General features: G+C 36.8%; 1 protein-coding gene across 2 annotated transcripts; it reads right to left on the reverse strand.

Moving 5' to 3' along the window:
- Nucleotides 1-3,803: 3,803 nt before the first annotated feature.
- On the reverse strand, nucleotides 3,804-12,250 carry LOC140238892 (uncharacterized). 2 transcript variants are annotated; one of them, XM_072318800.1, is made up of 5 exons: nucleotides 12,080-12,250; nucleotides 11,083-11,198; nucleotides 7,876-8,023; nucleotides 4,695-4,810; nucleotides 3,804-4,277 (listed from the first exon to the last, which is right to left on the reverse strand). In XM_072318800.1, exons 2-5 carry the CDS (start codon nucleotides 11,152-11,154, stop codon nucleotides 3,891-3,893), a joined length of 723 nt encoding a protein of 240 aa, XP_072174901.1. In that variant the 5' UTR covers nucleotides 11,155-11,198; nucleotides 12,080-12,250; the 3' UTR covers nucleotides 3,804-3,890. The 2 variants fall into 2 exon arrangements, with proteins under 2 accessions (XP_072174901.1, XP_072174894.1); XM_072318793.1 differs by having other exon boundaries at nucleotides 11,083-11,202.
- Nucleotides 12,251-12,584: the final 334 nt, after the last annotated feature.

Raw genomic sequence — 12,584 nt, forward strand, 5'->3', positions numbered from 1 at the left:
GTTTCTTTGGACCATAAGTACAGCATACATGTGCTTTTATGCCTCAGCCATGAAGTGTTACTTTTGGGGTTCGGGGGTTATCCGTATGTCAGGTTGTTCCAAAATCTATCTTGTGAAGAGTGTCAATTAGAAAAAAAAAATAGTGAACAGAGCTGTGCCTATCAACTCCTGGTTGCACATGCTCAATAAGATTAAAGGTTAAAGTCAAATTCTTAAAAACATCGCAATTACTCCTATATACATGCATTGCCTGAAAGTACTTCACTTCAACATATAGCGTACATACATGTACATGCATTTTCAGATAAATTCGCTGGGGAAAGTTTTGGGCCAAGATTTCAAAGGGTAATGGTCAATGGGCCAGCTGAATTGCTAAAATGTCCACACTAGCAGCTATGCTCTCTTAATAACAAAATGAAAGTAAAATCCATTGATCTTCAGTCCATTTCAGATCGTTGGAACAATACCTCAGAATTTATATTGGATAACTTCACCACCTCAAAAAAAAAAAAAAAATGGATTGAAAGTAAACTTGTCAAATTGGACTAGTTATCTCTATGGTAGTGAATTTTTTCTTGAAATGAAAGTTGACACGACTGTCTTCTGTGAGTACTAGCTCACTATCCTTCGATGAATATGTTTTATCCAAGACCAGGGGCTATGTATCCATTTTTCATTATAATATATGTTTGGATCACATCAAAAAACTTATCTGAAAATGAATCTTTCCTTCGATGTATGGAGATATTTCTTTCCGTGATTTTCTTAGCAATAGCAAATGAAGAAAATTCAATATCACCCTACTATTTTGCACTTGTTTAGTACATGTCATGTACATCATTTCATTAAATAATTACTTCATCTGACACCATCTTGGTTAGGTAAATTTGGGTCATTGGTCATAAATCCTGCGTATTCATGAATACATGTTGTATCTTTCCCATATTTTGCAGACTTAAAGAGCATGATACAACAATCATTTCACAAAATAACAACTTCTTGCTTAGACCCAATCTTGTCCATGCAAAGGAGGTCGAAGGTCAAATATACTTCATTCAGTAGCTTTGTGATTGTATGCGGTATCATCCCCATGCTTTGCAGACATGGACCACGATACATTGATAAAATAACAACTCTTTGGCCAGCTGCCATCAAGGCCGTAATAATGAGTTTAAAATGTCAAAAATTATTTCTTCTGTATCTTGGTTACTATACAGTCCCTTACGGGGACCAGATTGTGCACATACGTAGACCAAGTTAACATGATCATTTCATAGAATGTTGACTTTTTAATCAGACGACATGTTGGCTGAGCAAAGGAAGAGTCAAGACTAGAATTTTTCCTGTACCTTTGTAATTACATGTCCCATCACTCCCATATTGTGCACACATTTAGCCGAAGCCATATTGAAGGTTTCATGAAATAACTTTCTAATTAGGAGCCATCTTGGCTGTGTAAAGCAGGGACAAGGATCAAAAACATCTTTTTCTGTATCTTGGTAGATGCATGGCATATTGCCCCCATATTTTGCATAGATATGGTTGCGGAAATGATGCATGAAGGTCAAAAATTCTTTATTTTGTATCTCGGTTACAATAGGCCTTACAGAAGGCAGATTGTACACATATATCAAACAATGTTACCTGAATCATTTCATGAAATAAGGACTCTATCCTCAGAAGCCATCTTCTCTGTGCAAGGTAGCGTCATAGGTCAAAAATTCTTCCCCTTGTATATTGTATAATATGTGACGTAATGTCCACAAATTTGCACACACTAATATCATGTCTAGAGAATCATTTCATATTAAAGATAAACACTTTTTCTTCAGATGTCATCTTGAATGTGCTTTTGTGACCATGCATCACAAAAGTAACAAAAAGTTGCACCCTTTGATTTTTTTTTTTTTTTTGGGGGGGGGGGGGGGGAGGACTCCAGAAAGGTGAAAGGGACAACCGAGACAATTTCTAGTTTTCCATATTTTCTGAAAGAACTATTCTTCTACATTATATATTAAAGGAGAAAGTAAGTTCTAAGCAGTTTTATACAACCCGATCTTTGACAGAGTGGTATGATCAGGTTTTTCTTAGAGGCCACTTCATTTCCTGAAAATCCTTTGCACTCTCGTCACTTTCAAATATAATAACTTCTGAAAGGATGATCCTACTGCTTTGAAAGTTGCCATTTATCATGGACAAAACGTGTTTACATTATTCCATTTTCTCTTGTAAAGTAGACTATGTGTAAAGCATGCTCAATTTCAGCTTAATCTGATAATCTCTATATTGTTGTTGCTACAGTGGTTAACATCACAATTTTTGTCCCATGCATGGCACAAGCAGCACAGCTTAGTTAAGATTTTAGCGCTTGAATAGACCCTGTACTTCAGAGCCTCTTTTTTCAGTTTTAACTTTTTCAGATTGGGGCTTTCTTTCCAATATTCATAGAGGTTAGGAGAATCCATTTGAATTGAGCCAAACATCATTTTAAAGCTGTCAAGTCTGCTAGTTCATAATCTGTCCTTACCTAGAAATCCATTTTTGGTGATTTGTGTTAGTTCTGTGGTGCAAGGTCACAAATGATGGTCAAGATACAAAATGTTTATTTTATATCTTAATATATGACCTACCACATTCTAAATTTAGCGCCGAAGATGACAGGTTTGATTCCCTTTTCTGGATGAGAATCTAAACATTACATGGCCAATTGCCCCTCATCACCAATGAAGCTGATAGGGTCAAGTGTATTTGGAAAAGTACTTAAAAAAAAAAAATTTCTTTGCAGATACATCGGATCACCTAATTTGTCAGTCATGACAAATTTTGAGCCTAGTTTATATTTGTTTTTAATGCCCCCTGAAGTAATTTGATGATCCAGACTATATATGCTGTGATTGATAAGCAGTTAACATTATTTGTAAAGAGATGGAATAGATTGAGGTGATTTGGGGTATGCAGATTCAAACTATCTGTGAGATAATCACAAACCATTTGCAAAGATTGATAAAGATCATACTGCTTGAAGAGGTATTCAAAGTTTAAATTAAAGAAGTCCAATTTTAAAGGACAAGTTCACCTTCATAGAGGTGTGGATTGAGTGAATGCAGCAATATGCAATAGAAGAATACATCAGCAAGAGTTTGAGGGAAATCAGAAAATCCTTTATAAAAGTTATCAATTTTTGAAGTTTCTGCTTATTCACTGCTAGATGAGAAGACTAGTACAGCTTGTGATGTCATTTGTGTATAACAATTTAAAGAAAAATAAGAAGAAAATTCAAGATATTCACACTTTTCTCGCATAGTCAAGAACACTTGACTTTCCTCTTTCAGAAGGCAAGGTGGAGTAAAATTACCCTTAACTTACGTCAATGATGAGTCGAGGAAATGTCAACTTTTTTCAGAAAGAGTGAAATTCTTTTTATATTTTCTTTTTGTCATTGTTTGCATGTGACATCACATACTGTAGTAGTCTTCTCATTCAGCAGTGAGTGTGCAGAAACCATAAAAATCTGTAAATTTGTAACGGATTGTCTGATTTTCCCCAAACTCTCATGATATGATCTCCTTTTTATTCTTGCATTCACTAAATCCACATGTATGCATGAAAGTTAACTTGTCCTGTAAGTGGCACAGATATCCAAACAAATAATGAAGTAAATGGTCCTATTATGAGAATAAAACTGTTACTAGGATTTCTTTGTTTCTGGATATTTAAGCCATTTCAAAACCAATTTACATCCAATAAAATGTAAATTCTTTTTAAAATGTCATTTTTTTTGGTTCCATAATTCATAACAGGTTTGTCATCATCTCACAGAAGATATGTCAAATTGCAGTCCCACCTCAACACATGTATACATTCATGTTATAACAAAGTACATTAGAGAATTAACACAGGTTAGGTGCTGACATTGCGGAAGCAATGACATCAAGGGAGTTTGCGATTCTTTCAAGGTGAGAATTTTGCTGCCGCAAAATGATCAGTCGCTCTCTTTCCAATTCAACGAGCTGCTGACTAGCAGGTGGATGGACCGTAGGGGGATGTGGCGTAGGGACAGGAAATTCAGAGAGGCAAGTTGCAGGAGGACGAGATGCTGTCGGGTGGGTAGCAGGGGGATCAGATGTAGGGGGAAGAGAAGCTGGACGATCTGGAATGATGGGAGTGGGTGGTTGCACTGGAGTTGAAATCGTTGGGAGCACTGGGGAGGATGCAGCCCCTTCAAGCAACTGCTTCAAAAGGTTTGAGGCAGCGTCGGTTCCACTTTCGTTGGTGCTCTATTAAAGGGACAAACAGTAAACAGAATCAAATTGGTAATAGCTCATGTTATCTATTGAAGAGGACTATTTTTAAACAATTATCCATTAAAAGATTGTCTATTGCGATTTACCTCATGTATCTTTCCTTATTAACTCTCAATTTTATGACTTATAACTTGAAACAGAAATTAACCTTTAAAAGAAAAAGTGATGCATTAAAGTAATTCAGTATTCAAGTTTTTTGATCAAAATGTAATTCCTTTTACAATGTTATAATCCTACAATCCAAACTTGAACAGAAAGGCCTACTTCTTGAATAAAAAATGACAGGAGTTGGAATGTTTTGTTGGAAACTTTATTTTGGTGAAATTGAAAAATAAAAATTCAAATGCTCATTAAAAAACATGATAAATGGCCATGAAACACTTTCCCAACCTGAGATGAACTGAACCCCGCTTCAGTCTCCTGTCCCATTACACCTACAACAGTCTCCTTGGCCAACACTTCAAGTACCGCCTCCATCAAGGGTTTTATTTCAAGGCTTCCTCCACCTGCATGTAATATAATATGTCAACAGTCAGTAACTTGTATGTTTATGTCACATTTGTAACATCAGTGAACATATTTGAAGTGACCTGCTATGAGTACATATCACATAGAAAACAATACACTCACAGTTGAGAGAGGTAGACTTTAATAGATGACTATGTTTGGCCAGAACTTGGAACAAAATTCCCATACACTGTGACTGTCTGCTCATACACTGATACTAACTACAAAGGGAACACCTGCTTCTGTATCGCCTTGTGATCTCTGAGTGATGTATGGTTGAACCCTCTGGTTGATAGAGCTTAGAGGCCATGTCTGGCCTGATTATGTAATATACTGCTTATTTCAGTTATCTGTTGCAATTACAATGGTAAAATTAAAGGATCCCTCCTTCCCATAAATTTGCCAATTGGTAAATGTTTCCTGGTTGCCCTACATTAAATAGGAAGAGTAATTTGCCGTTTCCCTCCAATCAATAACAAACTCCGTTAGTGATCTGCATGTTACAATTTTGGTATAAGATGAGAGGTATCATATATGACACAAAGGTAATTTGAATTATGAATCCATATAGGATCTATTGAGGGATTAAAGTGTATCAATTGCATACTATCAATGTCTTTGTTTCGGTAGAAATGCTGTTTGCTTCAATTCATTTGGGACTAAACAGTTGTTCATAGCAATCATTGTGATCACTGTTGACATTGTGCTAGGATATGACTGGAAAAAATTGCAGAGGCTGTACATACAACTATCAATTGCACAAATACAATATCTTAAAATTGAAGAGTCGTGTAAGTTAAAAAGGTTATTTGAATTATTATAATTATGATTCAATATATGAGGAATTATATGATCTAGTGAGGGATTAAAGTGTATCAATTGCATACTCTCAATGTGTTTGTTTCTGTAGAAATGCTGTTTGCTTCAATTCATCTGGGACTAATCAGTTGTTCACTGCAATCATTATGATCACGGTTGACACCGGGCTAGGATATGACTGGAAAAAAGTGCAGAGGCTGTACATACAACTATCAATTGCACCAATACAATATCTGAAAATTGAAGAGTTGTGTAGATTACATTTACATGTATCTTTAGCGTGCTCGTTTTGGTGATTAATGGTAAATTCAACTTACCTAAGATTAATTTTATTTTTAAACAGCCATTACAATGACTAATGACACAGTACCAAGATATTAAAGAAGTATATTTATTATGACTGAGGCTGTTCACAAAAATGTAATAAAATGCGCTGATTCAACACTATGCTGTGTGATTATTTTTGTTACTTTGGTACGATGCTGATGTTTCATTTTACACATTGTATTTGGAATTAGATATTTGTTCATTGCAATTATGGTAATGAATTACACTGAAATCGGATACAGATTTGTTAGAATATCATAAAAATGTGACCCGCTGCAACAAAAGGATCCGAAAGTCGGGGGAGGACAATTTTCTGAAAATGACATGACATTTTTCCCTTAGTATTCCACTTTAATGTCATATAATACATGACTCATGAAATTACTCGGTTGCGGATATATCGATGATTTTATTAGCGCATGTCGAGTGGTTTAAGAAATCAGCGTTTCGAGAAAACTTCCTGCAAAGATTTCCTTCCGACGCTATCATGATCAAGGGGAAGCAAGACAGTTTTCACCTTTGACAATAGAAGGTACGCTCCTAGCAACCTCCGCGATGTTCATTCAAGCTTAGCGCCAGCGGTCTACGCACGACCAATCAGTAACCAGGATGCAACGCACTGACCAATGAGATCACTCCCTCATTGCTAGGGCGGGGTCTAGCTGCGGCGCTAAATCCAAATCTTCGGACACGTTTCTGTTCCATTGAAAGTCGGAAAATCATGGCCAAGAAAAATGTTATTTTCTTGCCTTTCCTTTGATCATTTAGCTTCGAAATTTCGGCAGATGATAGAAGATACATTACACTGCAAAATTATGTCAAAAACAGAAATCCGAATGTTTTGACGGATTTTGATGATCTAACTTCAAACTCGATTTTCTCGGCTCACCCGTCAGCGACTTTAGGATCCTTTTGTTGTAGCGGGTCAAAAATTAGCAGAGGCTTCAAAAGAATAAATGGACTGAAGTTTGAGGCAAAACATAGTTCTGGTATGCCTGCAAATCTCTCAAATTTTGCTCCAAAATATACATGTATGCCTAAAAAATGTAAGGAATAATGCTGTAATAACAAGATATCCGTTGGATAACGACGAAAAATTCAAAATATTAACAAGAAATGTTTGCATATCAGAACTTATCTGATCAGGGTCAGGCTAACTCGGACTCTGGGACAATTCGGCCTCACTTTGATGGCGGGGCTGTGTTGTCCCTCTGTATGATTACAGTAAAGGACTGTAAAGTGTTGTACTATGGGAGCGCGTCGTGTTCTGGATGGTCGCAGTTTTTGGCCAAGTTCATACAACGCAAATATCAAAGAACCTCTTTGGCGCGCCTACAAAATGAACATGCGCCTATGTATGGCGATCACTAACTGCGTATAAATTGTCTGAAATATAGCGGGCTGAGTTGTCCCTCAGGCCAAGTAAACCTTGATCCTTCTGGAAGTTGGTATAAACTGACTTTAATTTTTTTTTTAAATCTCAAAATAATCTGAAACAACTCATCATCCCATCAAATCGTGTCATCCAAGTATAAGTTTCTTGGTAGACTCTTTCAATATATTGCAAAGCAAATATGAAATGGTGCAAGACGGGTTCACAAGTCCTTACCGGAACTAACTTTTCACTTAAAATCAATGCAATATGTAGTCTGACAATAATTTCAATATACATATGAAATGTACCATTCAAATCTTTAGCTTCAATAAAATATGATCAATGGCATATTGCCCTGTTAAGACATTGACTGGTGTGTTTAGGTGTATGGGTCTTCACAGATTCATGACAACGCATTTCCCATTCAAATCATACTTCATTTCTTTTCAGTAATATTTGCATGAAAAATGTTATGCATGTTGAAACATTACAAGAATACGGCGAGCGTGAACAGAAAAGGCATGCATTGATATGTAACGTTACCAGTTGCATTTCTTGCACTCTTGTATTTCAGTGCCCTCTGCTTTAGGTCACCCCATTTTCTTCTTACTTCCTCCTCCTCCCTGAAGAAACCAACTGCTCGCAAATGTACGGCTGCTTTCTTCCAATACCTTTTTTTCCGCTTTTCCACCTAAAAACATAAATGAAAATGAAGAAACTAATCATGAATGCATACAATAGGAGCAGAGACATATTATCGATTTATAATATTCTGGACTACACCTTCACATCTTTCACCACTGTTTATATAGTATCATTTTGAGGAAATGTGAACAAATATCTCTTTTGTGTATGAAAAAAAAATGTATATGTTGCTGAAATGAAGAAGATAATGAGTAGCATGAATGTACTGTAATCATACAGTTATGGATTATATTGATATACAGGGACAAATTTCCATAACTAAACATGTGGATAGAGTGAATGATTTAACACTATAACACATCACTGAAAGTTTGAGTAAAAGTAGACAATGCATTTAAAAGTTATAAATTTATCAAGTTTCAGTGCTGTCATCACTGCATAAAGAGACAACTTTAGCTGTCCTAGCTAACATTCATAGAGCAATGCAAAGAAAATATGAAGGAAATTCAAGATATATTCATTTTCATGCATAAATGAATGATTTCATTTTCTTTTAGAAGGAAAGGAAAATGAGGGAGAAAGATTTGCGGTGACAACATGTGTATGTAGTCCTTAACCGGATCGTTGTTTGGCAAAAGAGCCTGGAAAGAGGAGAATTGAAGAGGGAAGCGACATATGGGGGTTGTAAGGAGGGCAAAAAGTGAAGAGTGGGGGACAGTAATGGGCTAGAAGTTGAAGTTGCACTAGTGGAGACGGTAGAGAAAGGAACAGAGAGAGTGGTAAGGAAGAATAGAGTGAGAAACAAGTAAGATGTTCGGACATCGTTAGAAGGAGAGAGATGAGAAAGAAGGGAAGAGGAAGAGGGAGGAGTTGAATGTTGGAAATCATGGAGATAGGAGAGAGAAGTGAAGATTCAAGAAACCAAGAGAAGAACGAAGTCGGCGAACAATGTGGACTATGTAATGCGGAATCAATGGAGAAAGGACGTATAATCCCGCAAAGGAAAGGTAAGTCGAGGAGAGATGAGACTATGTAGAGAGAAGGGAGAGAGAGAGGGGGGGGGGGGTGGGAGAAAACAAAGAAAAGAAGAAGAAAAAGAAAAAATGAAATTCAAGAAGTAAAAGAGAGGGGGCTTGGGTGGTTCTTAGAAATAAATGATGCAGAGGAGAGAGAAAAAAAAATTATGGAGAGGAAAATTGATGACAGTTAAATCCTGAAAAGGTTCCTGTGAGAGAAATGCAAAATGATAGATTAAAATAAGGTTAAAGTGTAGTCCTGAGGGGACAAGGCAAGAGAAATAACCTGTGAAGAAAACTTTAAATTAATACAAGTGGTCCTGAAATTGACCGTTGGGTTGTATGGAAGGAAGAAATAAAATGAAAAAGAAGAAAAGAGAAGAGAACAGAAAAGATGAGTAACGTAGAAACAGACAAAAGTGTTGGGGAGAGAGAAAAAAAGAGAAATTAAATACTGAGTCAAAGGTGCTAGTGAAGGTAGAGCAAGATGTCTAGTTACAAGAATAACTGGGAGAACCAAGGAACTTGACGTTTCGGGCAGGTTGACTGTCCTTCGTCAGAAGTGAAGCGTGACCTGAGAAGAGGCGGGCTATATATGGAGAATGCGGACCTAGATGGAAGTGGTCGGTTGTGGCGGGCTCGCAGGCGGGCTGAGCGTCGGCTGTTGGCGTGCAAGGTGGAGTGTTGTGGTCGCTGATGCGTTCTATTGTTCTCGGAGTGTGTTGATGGTGGAGTACATCTGTGAGGGCTAACTTGGCTGTTAGTAGGTCGTGGCGGAGATTGGAGTCCGGACTAGATAGGGTGGACGCCGGTGGTGTGGATGACTTGTGTCGGTGAGGGCGTCTTCTGGAGCCAGCGATAGGTGTGGTAATGAGTGGGAAGCGAAGTTGACGTCGTGGGCGCTGTTGTGAGGAAGTTGTTGTGAAAATGTTACCCTCAATATATTAAAGTAACATTCAGTCGAAGAAAATTGTTCTTTCAAAGAGAATTAAATAAATGATATCAATTGTGGAATATCCTACATTTTTTTTTGAAATTCTTCTAAGCATGTCACATCATAAAATGTAGCTAAGTCTTTGTAGAGACCAGTCAAAGCATAGAAAATTGTAAGGAAATATTTTGTAAGTTTTGAAAATATTGCAAGATTTGCCTGAAATTATCAATGATGTGTTCAATAGATATTCATGTATTTACTCAATCACCATGAATACAAAGGTGAACTTATCCCTATGAGGCAATCAAATGAACTTAGTCCACATCCTCTGAGGCCTCCATCTCATCACAGTCATAACAAAATATTAAATGGGTTAGTCAAATATCGGTTAGTGATTGGCTAAACACAGTCACGTGATGGAGGCACATTCGTTATGTTCGCCCATGGGCGAACATTCTTTGTTATGTTCTCCCATGGGAAAACATTTTCACGTAACAAATGACAGACGGCCTAGGACCGCGCGCACAGTGAATTTGGCTCTGCGCGAGCGAGCGATCGAGTGCGTTGTGCATGTGATAGGTGGCTGACGTTGACTTTGACGTATTTGACTAACCCATATAATATAACAGATGATGACCTTTGTTGTTGGGAACATGTACCAAACGTTCCACCCTCAGAGTTTGAAATGCTATTTCGGGAGGTTAAGTCCCTCCACTTCGTCTCGGGACTTATAACCTCCCTCACTAGCATTTTAAACCCTTCGGGTGGAACATTCGGTATGTTCCTTCCCCCGCCAGTCATCATCTATATAATAATACAGCACCCATCACATAACTGGCCAAGGTATCTCCATACCTGTATATAGATTCATTTTACTGTTTCTACATATCTAAACACATTATACCTACATGAATACATTCAATTGGAGAACATGATGTGCACATGTGATGCTGTGATGTTTGTGAATTACTGAAAGATGATAGTACATGCTCTCTAAGTATATTGGGGGGGGGGGGGGTTCCAGGAATATGTCTTGGTACAAAAATTGTATGTGAGAAATACATGCACCAAAACAATCTGAATGAATAGTGAAGTTCTAATGAAGCAAGTGTTAATATAAGTTTGTGTAAAAGCTTTCAGTACAGGCTAACTTACTGGAACGCTGGCATGGCCTGCCTTGCCAAACAGGGCAGACTTGTGCATTCCCACAAATTGGCACAAAGCCATCACCTCTGCCTCTCTCCAATTACTTCTCCTTCTTCTTGACAGATCTTCCTGAAATTTAAGAGGAAAAATGCAGATTTCACTAAATGTATAGTTTAATGTCCGTTTACATAATTTGTTTTTCTTCATGAAAACTATAAATTATGAATATATTGCTACCTCTAATAGTGATGTGTGGTAACACTTTACTGAAAAACAAACAGAAACAGATGCAACCTATACAAAATGAAGATTGGCAAAAACTGCTGATACTCTCATTTTCGGACATGGAAAATGCTTAGAAGTAAAATTGTAACATCTTGAAGGATTTCTTTTTGTTTTGTTTTGCAAATGATACAATAAAAGTAATGGAACTTGTTACTGACATAATTTTTAGGGTAATATCAGTCACCCTGCTTTCTGAAAAAGGTTAACTGATTGCTTTATTATTAATATGTAAAGTGAAAACATTCTAAATATTTTTCATAGTTTCCTGATATTGATCAAGACATCATATGGTGTACAGAGTTCCTATCAAGATATAATTCCACCAAAACTGTAAGATTTGCAACCTTTTATGACAAAGTTATGTCAAGCTTTAATGGATGTGCATTAGTACTACTGCTGCTGTCACTCAGTCCACATTCATGTTGGAAATATAGTATCCTTTGTATTTTCATGCCCTGCCTATTTTGGATAGATATCTAAGAGTTGTTTGTTTGTTTTGGTTTGTTGTTGTTTTATTTTCTGCAGAAAACATGAAATAACAGATCCAGCATCTGAAAATCAGTTATAATTTACTGTAAGTGAAGAATGCCAAATTACAGCCAGAATTGTTCATTCAAGTAGTTCTCATTTGTATTGGCAACAAAGACATGCAGAGTATATTACACAATTTTATAACTTCAATTTGGCAATGACACTAAAACAGATTCTGAAAATGACTTACCATTTTGACGATATGAGCTAGCAACCTGAAAAATAAGACAGAGATAATGTGTGCTTAAGATAATAACTTCAGAACCATTGATACAGAAAAATTCACCAAGTGATTCATTCTTAATCACTTAACATCATAGTCGATGAATGATGTTTGACATTATGACTATGACAGCTGACTTTGCAGACTTGTATGGCATATGAAAGCATCTGTATTGATACTGAATATTAATCCACTTCATTTTGTGAGCAATCCATTATGAAATATTCTGGAAATAAAATACCATTTCCACAGGTCAATGCATAAATCACAGAATACCATTACCCTACAAGATAACGGAGGTATAACAATGTAATAAAAAAGTACAGGCTGTTAATGGACAGTACAATCATCAGCAAATTATTCTTCACTCATCAACTTGTCCATGTAACATTCAAACTAGGGGAGCAAAGGAGACTACCTGAAAGTATTCAAAGAAGGGCCACTAAAATGATTCCAGGAATGAGACATTTGT

The sequence above is a fragment of the Diadema setosum genome, chromosome 2 (assembly GCF_964275005.1).
Source record: "Diadema setosum chromosome 2, eeDiaSeto1, whole genome shotgun sequence".
In the NCBI taxonomy this organism is placed as follows: Eukaryota; Metazoa; Echinodermata; class Echinoidea; order Diadematoida; family Diadematidae; genus Diadema; species Diadema setosum.

What these genes read in the sequence shown, in the direction of transcription:
- LOC140238892 (XM_072318793.1), bottom strand. An exon ending in GAGTGCAAGAAATGCAACTG is followed by an intron (nt 4,811 to 7,875) that starts GTAACGTTACAT and finishes TATTACATGCAG; the next exon opens with GTGGAGGAAGCCTTGAAATA. An exon ending in CGGGGTTCAGTTCATCTCAG is followed by an intron (nt 4,278 to 4,694) that starts GTTGGGAAAGTG and finishes TCCCTTTAATAG; the next exon opens with AGCACCAACGAAAGTGGAAC.